This window comes from Pseudonaja textilis, chromosome 4 (genome assembly GCF_049901715.1).
Source record: "Pseudonaja textilis isolate UNSWEBS1 chromosome 4, rPseTex1.2, whole genome shotgun sequence".
Classification (NCBI taxonomy): Eukaryota; Metazoa; Chordata; class Lepidosauria; order Squamata; family Elapidae; genus Pseudonaja; species Pseudonaja textilis.
Window position 1 is genome coordinate 38,366,022 of NC_141993.1, and position 14,224 is coordinate 38,380,245.

At 36.0% G+C, this 14,224-nt stretch overlaps 1 protein-coding gene across 2 annotated transcripts in view; it reads right to left on the reverse strand.

The window, feature by feature from the left end:
- Positions 1-4,880: 4,880 nt before the first annotated feature.
- GRK5 (G protein-coupled receptor kinase 5) overlaps positions 4,881-14,224 on the reverse strand; it is a 170,792-nt gene continuing 161,448 nt past the window's right edge. The window contains exons 13-16 of one of the 2 annotated variants that reach the window (XM_026704861.2): positions 12,556-12,690; positions 10,609-10,746; positions 8,584-8,715; positions 4,881-7,660 (exon numbers count right to left, since the gene is read on the reverse strand). In XM_026704861.2, the coding sequence (XP_026560646.1) occupies positions 7,562-7,660; positions 8,584-8,715; positions 10,609-10,746; positions 12,556-12,690 (504 nt within the window). In that variant the 3' untranslated portion in view covers positions 4,881-7,561. The remainder of the gene's footprint in view (positions 7,661-8,583; positions 8,716-10,608; positions 10,747-12,555; positions 12,691-14,224) is intronic. The other variant, XM_087932652.1, reaches the window with a different exon arrangement.

Consider the following 14,224-nt stretch of genomic DNA (forward strand, 5'->3'; position numbering starts at 1 on the left):
TAATTATTCTTCTGTGTAAGATGACAAACTGAGCAGTATCATTAATACCCTGATTGCTTTGTAAAAAAGAATAATGACGCCATCTGCCACATGTGGAATTAACCTGCTATGGCTTCCTTTCATTTTCTTCAGCTGTGTAAAGTATCTCCTCACACTAAAACGATTTTGTGCAACACTTGTCATTCAGGAAATGTGGTAATAGGTCACCATGAATGGCCAGGAGGACATGCTTACATTCATGTGGCATGTTTTGTCCTGATATGAAAGACTATTCAAGAGCTAATGGTTACAGGAAAAGTTAGAGATGCACAGAAAATGACTTTTTTTGCTTTAAAAATCTGCAGAGCTCATGAAATTATGACTCTACAGAAGCCAGCTGTTGAACTCTAGATAGACTTCACAAAGTTTGATAAACAGTGGATTGTGTTTAGAATAATGAAACTTGCAAAATTTATAAATGGATAAACAATGGATTGTCTGCAAGATTTGGGGATTGGAGGCATGGTTACTTGGGACGTCTTCTCCTATTTGAGTGGGCTGTTCCTGCCGATTGTACTGGGACAGGAGCAAGTGAGTCTATGGGTACTCCATTGTGAGATTCAGAAGGCTTCTATAAGGGGACCAACATGTTCGGTATTTTTAATTGTATTAACTGAAGTCATTTGCCACATCTCTTTTATATAATTATTTTCTATTGTACACCACAAGGATTGTGTCCACCAATGTTAGAGAAATTGTGTAGACTGAGAATTATACAGAAAAAAATATTGTAGAACTTTTTAATACCTAGAATCAACAAATTATCTGAATTTAATTTGCCACCCTTGAAAGGATAGGATTATATTTATCTACCTTGCTGTTTGCAACACCTACTGTTTTGATAGTAGGAAAATGTCATCATGCAGCGCTTTAACTATAATAAAGCAAAAGCAAGCAGGAGTACATAAAATGTCAATAGTTTGTTGAAATAATTGAGATTCAGTTATAAAATAATAAAAGTCTTCTTGAAAACCATGGAGGTTCCGGGGACTACATGGATACAATCGACGTGGTTTTTTGGCACTATCTTCTTCCAGGGTGTTTTTTTTAAACAACCCAGCTTAGTCCAAAACCTGAAATTTTCCACTAGTAAGTACTAAGCAAATCTATCACCAAGATCACCCAGACTCAGCTAGCTGCTACTATCTGCTTGGATACCACAGTTTAGAATCACAGCAGGAATTTCAGAAAGGTATTCATCTTATGTTTCACCCCTCAGAAGATGTATGGAACTAATTTCAGTTTGGATTCTCTATTATATATATTTACACTTTAATTGTTAAGATACAGATGAATAATGATCAAAATTTATAACTGATTTGATTTTGTAATGTCTATGGTGTATGTATTTTTATACTGTAATTTTTAAGTTGTAGATATATACTTTTTGAAATTCAGGATTCACATACATGTAAGCCCTTGAGGATTTTTTTTTAATTCAAGCAATTTTTGTGACTGAAATTGAAAAATAATCAAGAAAATGTATTGAAGAATACAGTGAAGAGTATCTAAGATATGAAGACATGAATCAATCCAACTCAAGTTAATATAAAATTAATTTTATACAACGAAGTCATGTTCATATCACTTTTCTTATTATATTTCACCAGTAATTTTTAAACATTCTGCACAAATAACTTTTTTGTTCTTATTCTTTATTCCATTAGTTTTCACAATTTGTTTTGATCATTTGTATCATACTCATTTGATGTGTGAATTGTACATTGGTTTTAGTATATGCACTCATTTGGAGACTTAAATTTCTCTATCCATAGAAGCAGGCAATCTGTTTCCTTAACAGTCCACAATAGTCCCCAATTTTTTACTTTTGAAAGTTATCTCATTCTAAGTCATGCAGGAATAAAATGCAATCCCACAAAAAACAAGGCCCCAGCTTGCCCTGAACAATTTTGCACAACATTATGGAAAAACAAAATGGCAGCTCTCCAGACCAGTTTCAAAAGTAGCTTTCTGGTAATTCACTCCCCAAACAGCATTAAAGGATGAATGAATGGGGAAAAAATTGAAACACCCTCTCGTTCACAATTACATTCTTTTGCGGTATATATTTCATTTTTTAAATTTATACCAGAAAGGGGTGCACAAGCCTAATTTCTTTCACTGGAAGCAGTCACCTAATGTAACTGAATTTTGTTTATTTTTTATCAGCAACATGACTAATCGAGTGGAGGATCCAGCTAAATTATCTAATAAAAGTTGACTTTATGGAATATGAATAAGAGACACTTGACATTACTTAAATAAAGGAATTTATTTCTTTTTCCTAAAAAAATCCCCAAACAAAACCAAAAAACAAAACAGTGGTTTGATCTAGATACAGCAGCACTGCAATATTATCAGACATGTACAAGAATTCAAGCAGTCAGAAAACACAGAAGCCATAGATGTCGGTAACAACCTTAAAATAAAAATGGTTTTCATTCAACAATAAAAAACACCTCCCTGAATATTAAAATCAAATAAACAAAATTCTTTGGATATTAGAATTATTATCATGATTATTTTACAATATCAACAGCCACTAATTTTTCTATTTGAGAATATTTGTTTCCACTTATTATAAATGTATAATTTGTTAAGTTATGAAAAAATGTTATGAGAAGCAAAGTTTATTTTATTTAGCAGACTACAATATGACAAGTGCTTTAAAATATTTATTTCTGAATGTTTTTTTAATTGAACCCATGAAGTAGTGTGCAAATGTAATTTTTTAAAAAAGTTTAGTGTTAAGTATATTACTAGTACATATCTCACTATTTTAAACAAGAGTCTGCTATGGTAGTCTATAACTGAATTCGTGAAAATACTTAAAACTCAGAAAACCAACTCTGAACTAATATCCACTGTCTCTTTTTTTAGAGTAAAAAAAATAGTAACTAAGAATCTCCTTAGCATTGCAAATTATGGCACAAACAGAAATAAAAATCTCTAATAAATAAGCTTTGTTTTGGTCCTCAGCATATGGCACCTGTGTCACAAACATGAAGAATAATTGTTGCAATGTTCAGACATGGAATATCACCCTCTTTTAGATACATCTGAATGATGTAGTTTTGACGTTTTTATAAGATGTTCCATTCCAGCAAAGTCAAGCTGCATGTGAAATCAGGTTGTAAGCTGAGTCTGGTTTGTATGTGTAAAAGAGGAAGAGGAGGAGGAGGAGGAGAACTCCACACCAAGCACCCAAGAATGTAAAAGTGTTGCTCTTCCAACATACCCCTATTTGGTAAAAAATAAAGAATCTGGGACTTTTTTATTGTAGAATGTATGACATTCTTTGAATATATTGTGCTTCATCAGTGTCCCAGTGGGGAGGGAGAAGTATTCATAATCCTGTTGAAATGGGAAGAAGAGCATGTCGGCTGCATCAAGAAGATCTGAAGTTCACCCCCAGCGTATTTACTTAAAAAAAGCCAAGTAGTAACTATGGTAGTAGTAAATAGGCAGACTATCAACTATCAAACAATTTTTCTGGTTTTATAAAAAGTAGATTTCTTTCCCTTCAAACAGATTAATTTTCCTATAGAGTGGCCAATCCAAGCATCATTTGAACATAGAGAAGGCGATGAGGGATAATTCAGTGAGAGGTTATGGAATCAGAATAAATAAAGGCAGATGGGTAAATCTTCTTTGTGTACTTATTGATCTTAATATTAATGATGTCTGAGTTCCTATTGCTTATACTCTTGGTTACAATAGAAAGGAACTTGTGTAATGAAAATCTAGATTGCTAGATAGTATTAAAGAGAAATTATTGAAGTTCCCCAGTCAGATAATAAAAAGAAACACTGCCTAAAATAGCGACTGCCCAAATGACAGAATTGGCCTCACAGAATTTCATATTTTTGTTACTCCCTGTAACTTGACTACCAAGGGGGTATAAAATAAATAATTGCAGAATAATTGACTTCATTCATAGACAAATAAATAACTCAAAAAGTAGCCTATGTTCCATGATTCCTATAAATTAGGTGAGAATTCCATTTAGATGTATGAACATTCGTCATGAGAAAAAATGTTTGAACAATATGAGTTCCAGTTTGAGGGTCTTATAATGTCCTATACAAGATAAGTTGTGTTTTATTGCTGTAATGTAACTGTTATTATTGTTAATAAGTTGCACAAGAAAAGCACTGAAAGAAAATTCACAGCTTCTGGATGTTTTTTAAAAAAGACTTAGATAGGCCCCTCAGATAGAAGTTTAATCTTCTTTCTACCACTTAATTTTGCTCTTCTTTGTTGAGGCTGCCAGAATTGTGTTGAGCTTTTGCCTATTACTATCTGGAACTCCACTCCAATTAAATTGGCCTAGGAAAATAGGAGACCATTATCATAATGAAAAGGAAATGCAGAAGGAAAGCGGAGTTGGAGGAGAAAAGAGGCTGTGATGTGACCTGCATTTTGACAGAGGCAGATGAAAGGGCAGAAATAGCAGCGTTAATGGATGAAATACCTGCCTTCAGTGGATGACACCGTAAATATTCCTTACTCAGGAGGGTCGCTGTCTTTCTTTTTCATGGCTCATCCAAAATTAAAATTGCTTCTGCTGTATTGTATGGAAGGAAGATAAGCTGCTCTCAAGAACGTAGGGAGAAAAGTTTTATCTTTTACTATACAGAACCCAAAATTCTAAAACAAGTGTTGTCTTTTGTAGGTAGATTACCTAGATCTTCACTTCAGATTAATGCAGCCCATATTTTTAACTGACACCCATCTTTTGCATCAGTTAATAATATTTGCGCATCAGCCTAACAGAGAAATCTCAGGCTGACATTCCACCAAGAACTACTCAGAAAGTTACACATGCAAAACATAAGTATGGCATTGTACTTAGCCATTATCTTTTTTATTCAGAATGCATGATATACCAGATAATTCATGCATGCATGTGTAAATACAAAGAGAAGCACACATTTATGTACACTTTCAAAAGCTGGAAATCCAGAGTTACTGAACAGCTGAATTTCCATGAACTGGTGTTGTGAAAATGAAGGATTTATGCCCTTGACTTGGGTTGCAATATATGCTTGATCTTTCTCTCTTTTCATCTGATTTAGATGAAATTTATAGTTTAGATCAGTGTCCCCCAATCTTTTTGTGCCAACGACCAGTTCTGAGGGGAGGCATTTTTTCCACCGACTGGGTGTGGTTTCATGCACTGCCTGGATCTCACATGTGGATGGAGCTTCACTTGCCTTTGTGGCCTGGTTCCTGGTGGTCCATGGAACAGTGGTGGTCCACGGCCCATGGGTTGAAGATCCCTGATTTAGATTATTGTTAACAGTTGACCACAATAATGATTATGGCAGAAGAATCAAATGTTTTTAATGTCTCAGATACAAATGCATTTTAGTCTAAAGCTCAACCCTTTCTTTTTATGGACATGATCTTGGTTGTCATTGGTGGGAAATACTTTATATATGGATATAGAAGGCTGTGCTATATGTTGAAATACCTCTGAGGAAGAATCCAACATGTTTCATATCAACTACACATTTTTTTTGAAAAGTCTAGGTATATCCTGTAAAAATATCTTGAGACCAAAACCTTGGAAACAGGCTCCCATCTTTGAAATACTATCAACTGCAGAAAGCAAGCATATTACAATCCACAATTACATTTGTTTAACCATAGCCCATTTACTGGGGAAGGATCCATGTCTTTCTGATTTAAAAAACAAACAGACTTTTCAAATGGATTCAAATATTATGTGAGATAAATCTCTTTCAAAATTATTGAGTATTCAAAATACTCAAAATTACTGAGCATTTGAAATTCTATCCTCTTCTACTAAGAAAGAAGAGATATTAAATCATCTCAAATCCCACTTATTAAAATTGATGTGGGATACTGCTAGTAGTATTCTGGATGTAGATGGTGAGCTTTTATGGTTATTTATGTAATCTCCATTTCTGTAGTTTAAAGCTCTTAAATTTTCCTTAAATTCATGTGATTAAAGGTAAAATTGACACTTCTTTCGATCATACTGCAAACTATTATTTAAAAAAGAGATTATGAATTATATCCAAACAAGGAATTGTCTCTTTCTTCCTTCTTCATAAATGAATGTCCAGAGTTTGACCCTCCTAATCAGGGAAAGAGAATCCATGCAATTTAGTCATACCTTAGAACCAGAAAGTGGCCAAGATGTTTGAAGAATCTTTAACTATTACATCTTTCACATTCCTGGTATCTCAAAAAATCTTGGAACAATGGAAAGTGGACAGATAAAAAAAATTACATACAGAAGTTCCCATTAAAAACTCAACTTCCTGGTATTTAGCTTCCTTCATTGTTACCATATGGTAAATGGAAACTAGAGCACAAGAAGCTACATCCACAAGAGCAGGAGTATTGGGAAGCACCAGCTGGCATACAGACTACACCAATCGCACCAATTGCACTCTTGTTCTGGGATGCAGTGAATACACTAGCAAACAGATGTTGACTCAGGAATCAAATGGGCATTTCTGCAAATCCAATGTGCATTCAAGAGCCATTTCTCCATGAACTGTGCAAGCCCAGTTAAAGGTGAAACCAAGAAATAACAAAATCTAGAACAATCTTATTGTCTCCTTGAAAGGAGTTGCCAAGGTCAGACTTCACATGTCGAAACTGTGTGCTCACTTTTTTTTTCTAGCAATAGTTATAGAATTTCAGCCCAGGGAAGAAAAAGTGATGTGAGATTTTAAACAAGATTTGATTTTTCAGCAACAAATATAAGAGCTACAAAAAAGTGCAAATAGCAACAATGGTCCCATGATGTTCCGAACTTCAGACATAGCCTTTTAGCCTCTCTAAAGAGAGCAAACTTTGTAGGTCTAAGTTGATTAGATACAAGGCTTTTAACAAAAGAGAGGGGAGGGAAGACACTAGTCTGCAGTGTTGCCTTTAACCAAAAAACCGCAAAAGTGAAGTTCGTTATAAAAAAAGTATCAACTGAAGCAATAGGAAAAAGGAACTTATGTACACTTTTCTATATTTACAAAACAAAAAACAACCCCCCTCATTTTGAGATTGGAAGTATTGATCACTTTTTCTTTAAAAAAAACCACTAAAAAGTCTTAAAACACATGGCTTTACAAGCTGCTGCTCAGAAAATATACAACCCCAAGTTTGACTTTCATTTAAATACAAATGTACAAAATGTAAACTGAGACAATAGAGAAATTTACAAAACCTTTTCTTTAAAAATAATAAGGACAAAGTTCAGTTCTAATTAGGATGTAATTTTAAATACGTGCAAGTTGTCAGCTTCCAATTTCTATTGCGGTATCCTACAACGTTGAGCCATAAGACCTCAAGTTCCACCCCCCAAAACAGACCTGAGAGTAAATATCTTCATAAAATGGGAAGCTTCCCTAGAAGGAACAGACAGCGGGGAAAAACCTTCTGTGGTTAGAAACTGTTGATCTTCTAGCTCGATGGTAGGTGCTTCTCTCATCCTTGATGCTTGATGCTCTATCAGTGGAAGAATGTAATATCCATAGGCCAGAAAAAGCTAACTGCTCCCAGTAGAGTTTGAACTGACGTGATTGGAATTTATGTGATGATTTAAATTGGTCTTTGAGTTTGGAGAGCTCTTGGAATTGTTCTGATGCTGGAGAAATTTTTTTAAAAGGAAGAAAGATGTGAAAAGGTTAGCTTTTCCAAATAATTCTAGATGTATCTGTCCGCAATTTCCAGAAAATATAAATTTGCCTGTGTTGCTCTGGATTACACCTGTTTCTTTGATTGATATAAAGTGTGGCATAAAAATCACACACTTTTAACTGTATGTCCATTTACAAGAGTTTCTCATCCTCAACTCTCCTTAAGCCACTGGGTCCTAGGGAGACTTCTGTTTGGGCCAGGACCTCTTAAGCAATTTTACTGTCTGGTAGAATGCAAAGCATCAGCCTCTAGCATCTTCTTTATATACAAGAATGCTTCTAAATCTCCTATATAGTAAACCTGAATAGCATTAATAGAATCTGCAAATGGTGGCCATTCACAAACCTGTGCTTGGCTTTCAAGTCTGCCTATTTGTCCTAGCACTGTGGGGATAGACAAGTTTCTTAGTGTGTCTTAGTACCTGTATGTTTTATGACTAACCATGTTTGCCTTGCTAGCCATTTATGAATAGATAATGCCTTCTCCTTCCAAATGTTTTACAAACACATTGTTTGTGTATTCCAAATATGCCTTTCAGTCCAAGTGGGATTCCTTTATACCATGCTCAGACAATCACTTTCATTGTTTGGTCAACAATAATTATATATCAGGACCTAAGGCCTGAAGAAAAAATGGTGTTTTAGTTTCTGAATTCTCTTTCAACACAAACTTGCCCCAGTCCACAATGAGTAGGTGCAAGCCAACATGATCTGAGGACACCAGCCTGGCAAAAGCTTGTTTTCATCCATCACTAGACTATAATAGCAAATGCCATATGCCATGAAAAGATTTGGACACTTTGGAATGATAAAGACAACTGAGTATTTATTTAATAAATATATGCATTATGAATGGTTTAGAAACTCTCACCTGACGTTTAAATATTCGATGCAGCAAACCTTTCTTCGGTGGTTCTGGGGGATAGTTTTTGTTAAGGTCTGGTGAGATAGTACCATTTGGTCCAAATACGTTTAGTTCTTTAAAACATTCTGTTTCTATCATCTAACAAGACGAAAGAGAAAAATTATTTATTGGAACCACAATGAACCCAGGGAAAATGCTAGCCTTATTATATTGAATGCAACATTTATAAAAACTCAGTAGAGTACACCCAGATAGGAGGAAGCTTGGCTGCTCATTGGAAGATAATCAGTTTTCAAGTTAGGGTAAGTACAGAGACAGTCTGTAGAGATGATCTTGCCAGATTGAGCACTCTGCATCTATAAAATATTCCATAAATGATTATTTATGATGTCTTTGCCCTCTTTTTCTCACATGTGACATTTGGACTGAATTGCCTCTTATGTCTCTGGAATGCATCACCTCCCTCCTGGGAATCCAACTCTACATTTCATCACATCAGGTGACTTTGGGTCAGTCATTCTCTCAACTTACCTTACTCATAGGGAAAAATAGGAGAAGGGAGTATTATGTGCCACGATCTAGGCCAGGGTCTGCAATCTTAAACACTCAAAGAGCCACAAAGATCCTAACCAGAAGTTCCTGGTTCAATTCTGGAACCAATCAGAAGTCTGGTTCCCCCACCATAGAGTCTCCTCCTAGCACGACATCCTTTTTCCTCTACCTGTCCTAACTGAAAGCCCTATCAATTGTGGAGCCAACCAGTGACAGGGAGCTGCAGCAGAGGGATGAAAGAGCCACATCTGGCTCCAGAGCTGTGGGTTGCTGACCCCTGATCTAGGCTCATGACTCAGATTCTGAATCTGAATCCAAAGAAGCTGCTCCACATGAACATGTATATGTCAGCTTGATTAGATACCATACCCCGAGTTACATGAGGCTGATCAAAAACAGGCATCACGTAGACATTGGTGCAGCCAGATGAGCATGATATAAAGCAGCATTCTATGAGGCTCCTTGTCAACTAAAGGAGTAAATCACTTGATTAGTAACAGCTAGCTGTTTAAGAGACAACCCTGGCCCTTTGTTGGAAATAACCATTGGATTTATGGTTCTAGTGCAATGTTCCAATGAATCATGTTTGTGTAAGAAACCATCAACCTCTCACTTCTGGACTGGTTGACAATTCTGACCTTGGCTCTTGGAATCTTGGACTGAAATTGGACTATTCTTCTGTGTTCTTCTATAGAAAAGCCAATAATTTGGGCAAGTGTTTGTGTGCTTTGCTATTATTACATTTTGACCTTGAGTATACTGAATTACTACTTGAACTGTGTGAATCAGTACTGAAATCAGAAACAGGACATGATGTGAATTTGAGCTCCTGAACCACACATAAGATATAAATCTAACATAAATGATTAAAATGACATACAGTGTAACCAATGAATCCTTTTTAAAAAGCAGCTTAGAATGTCCTGCAACTTTCTCTAAATTTCTGGCCCTCTTCTGTATGTCTTATCATTCCAATCCAATTGTTATTTTCTTCAGCTTGCTCAATATGTTACAAACTTTCCATGTCCAGAATATCTCTTTACTAAGAGTAGCAAAAATGGTGAGTCTGCAACTGACTTGCACAGCATATTGGATGCAGCAAAACTAAACTAAACATTAGATGATCTTAATCCTAATTAATTAACTCTTGCACATGAAAACAACAATATCTTTCATTACAGAAAGTTATTCTTAGCTTTTTATCATCAGGTAATTGTCTGCAAAAAGACCATGTTTGAAATTTTAGAATTGCACATTTTGAAAGAATCACGGTGTCTCTTTAATAAAACACAACTGGTGGTACATCCTTTCAAAGTGCATAGTTAAACATTAAATCAACAGATTTTTTTTTATTTTAAAATGCTGCAGAATACATCCACATTGAGTAAATAAGGTACTTAGAATTTCAAGTATATGCTTGACATTTATGAAATTCTGAAAGATTGATAGAAAAGTATTTATGGAAACATGAGTAATTACCTCATTTTGCCATGGGATAGATACAGAGCCTGTAGAAAACTTGGAATAAAAATCATCATCTGTTTGGTCCAGGTTCACTCCCTTGACAGTGGAAAACTGCTCAATGTCCAACACATCTTTGCAGTACACTGCTCTCGGCTGCGCCGGCACAAAAAGAAAGAGTCAGAGTAAGATAGCACCAACATGTGGTTGGTACTATTTCAGGTCATTTAGAACATTACTTGCTTTGGGCAAATAGAAATGCAAAAAGTCCATGCCCATGGGTCAGATGAGTGGGTTGTCCAATGCAATCTATGTCCCCTAGACCTTTTGCCCTCCCTTGCATCCACTTGCTGTTCTTCGTCCCACCTTCATCAGTACTTGTATCCACTCACTCACTGCCTTCCTACTCTTGCACTGACCTTCTTCTTGTCCCTTTGTGCCCTTCTACCCTTCATGCATTCTATCTTTCCAAGACTATCCAATTCTTCTAAGCCTATCCAGATTCTCCAATCGATACACGCTACTTTTCCCAACGTTAACTTGATCCTTCTGTGTTTGTCTGCTTCTCCTCCTGCAGCATTTATACATCTAAATCCTTTTTTCTTGAAGGCTGCAGTTTCTTCAAAAGAAAAAAAATGTAGCAGATTTTTTCTTTTGGGAAAGAGAGCTATAACCCTGAGATTTTTTTCCCTACAACACAGGCTCCTCCACTGCTATTTTTCGTGTTTTCTTTTGGAACAGTCACTGCTGTTCCAAATAGGGCTATCAGATCTGCAAAACACAACCAGAAGAGGGCAGCAAAAAGATTTGAAATCTGTATCTAATTCTTTGCTGCCATCTTTTGGTGGCTTGTGTTTTTGAAACACTGATATGGTAGCTCTAAAGAAAAAGCATGAAGTGTTTGGAGGAGTAAGAGCAAGCCAAGATTTCCTTGAGAATGGCATACACTGGCACCTGAGGAAAGCAGGGAATAGAAGAAAGGGAAGTACAGTGCCGGCGAGATAATATGACAGGTGAATGAGTGAAACCATGCTGGGACTTTTGTGGCAGCAGCAGTTGAAGATAGACAGGAGGGGAACAAAGTAGGAAGAGGAGTGGAGACTGGGAAGCTAGCACTTAGGACATGCAAAGGTGAGAGGAAGATATGATACACCCCAGCCTCGGCTAATGATCCTGAATAATCTCTTCCACATCCCTCTGGATTCTGCTGTGCTTAAGATCAAAACAACCAAGGCGTTTCAGCATTTGTTTCTGCCAATCCATCCAAAACCCATTTATTAGAAGGCTGTTCAGGTTGTTCTTTGATATTATCTCCATCATACCACAGGATCCCCTCTCCCCTGTTTTTATGGGCTGTTGAATACACTCCAAGAAAAAGAAGGACTGGGCTGCCATGACCATATAAAATAAAAATAGTTTTGGGGATATCTATGAAATCTATGGACTTTTTTTGAAAATACAGATAATCCTGAATCTGATGCTTTGTTTTGCACTATGCTAGCTTCGTTTTAAATTGAAGCAATATTTAATTTTTGCTTTAAAACAGAGTCGGGTATGGAGCTTGATTAGTACAGGCTGAGATATCTGAACATTGGAGACCTCACTGTTAATGGCTAACAAGTAGTAATTTAACAACTGACATAACTCTTTGAAAGCATGCCACAGATGAGGGCAGAAAACAACTGAAGAGAACGGGATGTGTAAGGCTGCCTATAGGGGCTTCATCCAAAACACTGTTATGAAATTTCAATCCGTGATAGAGTCAAAATTATTAGACCCAGATATCCAAAGTCAAGATACAACCCCAACTCAAGGAAGATATATCTCAACCATTGCTAAGTACAGATTCAACAGCTTCTCATGGATGATAGACCTCAACTATTAAAAATACAGATTCAAGCAGTAGGTCATGTATATTCTCAAGTTCTAATTCAGCCCTGTAATTCCCTTTTGAGCCTCACTTACATCAGGGACGAAAGGAGGTTCCAGCATTCCAGCTTGGAGACGTTTGAAATTCATGCTCTTGAAAAATGGGTGGCTCTTTACTTCAGCTACGCCGTCCTGACATCCCAGCCTCTGTTTCACATCTTTGCTCAGTAGCTGAAAAGATGGCAAGACAATGATCACAAAATATTTATTGAATCCTACTGCATGTAGAGAAACCCAAACATTCTCCTCTATATCTTAATGGGACTAGTACTTATAAAAAAATCATTTGCCATTCATACTTTACTATTTAATAAAAAAAGCGAAATATGTGATAGTTCAGCAATTAATAAGAGGTATCTCATGTTTGGAATGTAGGCATTGTTATCATTGGCATTTTGCCCATGAAATAAAAGTATTAAGGTTGACTCAGCTTTCCATCCTTCTGAGGTCGATAACATGAGGACCCAGATTGTTGGGAGACATATGCTGACTCTGTAAACCGCTTAGAGAGGACTGTAAAGCACTGTAAAGTGCTTATAAAGTGGTATATAAGTCTAAGTGCTATTAAGTAACACAATATACAGCATAAAAAAGTAAGTGAAAGGTGAAAATAGTGCTCCTTTTGGAATTGGCAAGCTGTAGCAAATCGCTTTGTGGGTCATCTTGTAATGAGGCCACTCCTGGAGAGTCCTGTTGATGAGATCCTTGTGGTTTCTGATTAGATATTATGCAGACAATAATTATACTAAGCTGTATTCTCTAATTAGAGTTATTGTTAAGCGATCTGTGATGGGATTGCAATTCATAATTAATTAATTTGATATTACTGTTTATTCTAGTGTACTTTATTTCTTATAGGATTTTTTCTTGGTACTTCTCTTTTAAAAAATGCAATAACATTTAAAAAACCTTTTCATTATAATATTGAAAGCAGTGTTACAATGTCATGTCACAGACCCTATCCTTTTGGAGCAGGTATAGAATGAACATGTAGAAAAGATGTGTCCTTGTATCACAATATTGTGTTGATGCTTTCTTCAGTTTGACCCCCATTCCACCCGCAACTCCCAGTAGACACTAATGGCTGACAATATTATCTTGTCTGGCCTTGAATATCGTTTCATGCTGTAACATAAACTATATAAACTATAATATCCTTGCCTAAGTGTTGAACCATTCACAAAGCATTCTGCTAATTTTCATGTATTATTTCCATAATATACTGCTTTTATCACAGTTGGCAACTTTCTATATTTGCAAATAGTTCCACAATGCAAGCCTTTCCTGGACTTACTTTCTCACATTCTTACATTTCTAAGTGACTTTTAGAAAAGCAATACACACTATGCACTTTTATTTATTTATTTTTATTTGTCAATTGTTTACAAGACAATAGGTATAAGTAAAAACATAGTTATGAATACATGGATACATGCAAGAAAAATAAAAAAATATATAAAAGAAACAATAGGACAGGGACAGTAAGCACGTTGGTGTGCTTATGCATGCCCCCTACAGATCTCTTAGGAAAGGGGTGACATCAGTAGTAGTCAGTCTAAGGTTAAAGTTTTTGGGGTTTTGGGAAAAAAATACTCAGGTAGAGTATTCCAGACATTGACCACTCTGTTGCTGAAGTCGTATTTCCTGCAATCAAGTTTGGTGTGATTAACCCTTGAGTTTGTATCTATTGTTTGATCTAGTGTTG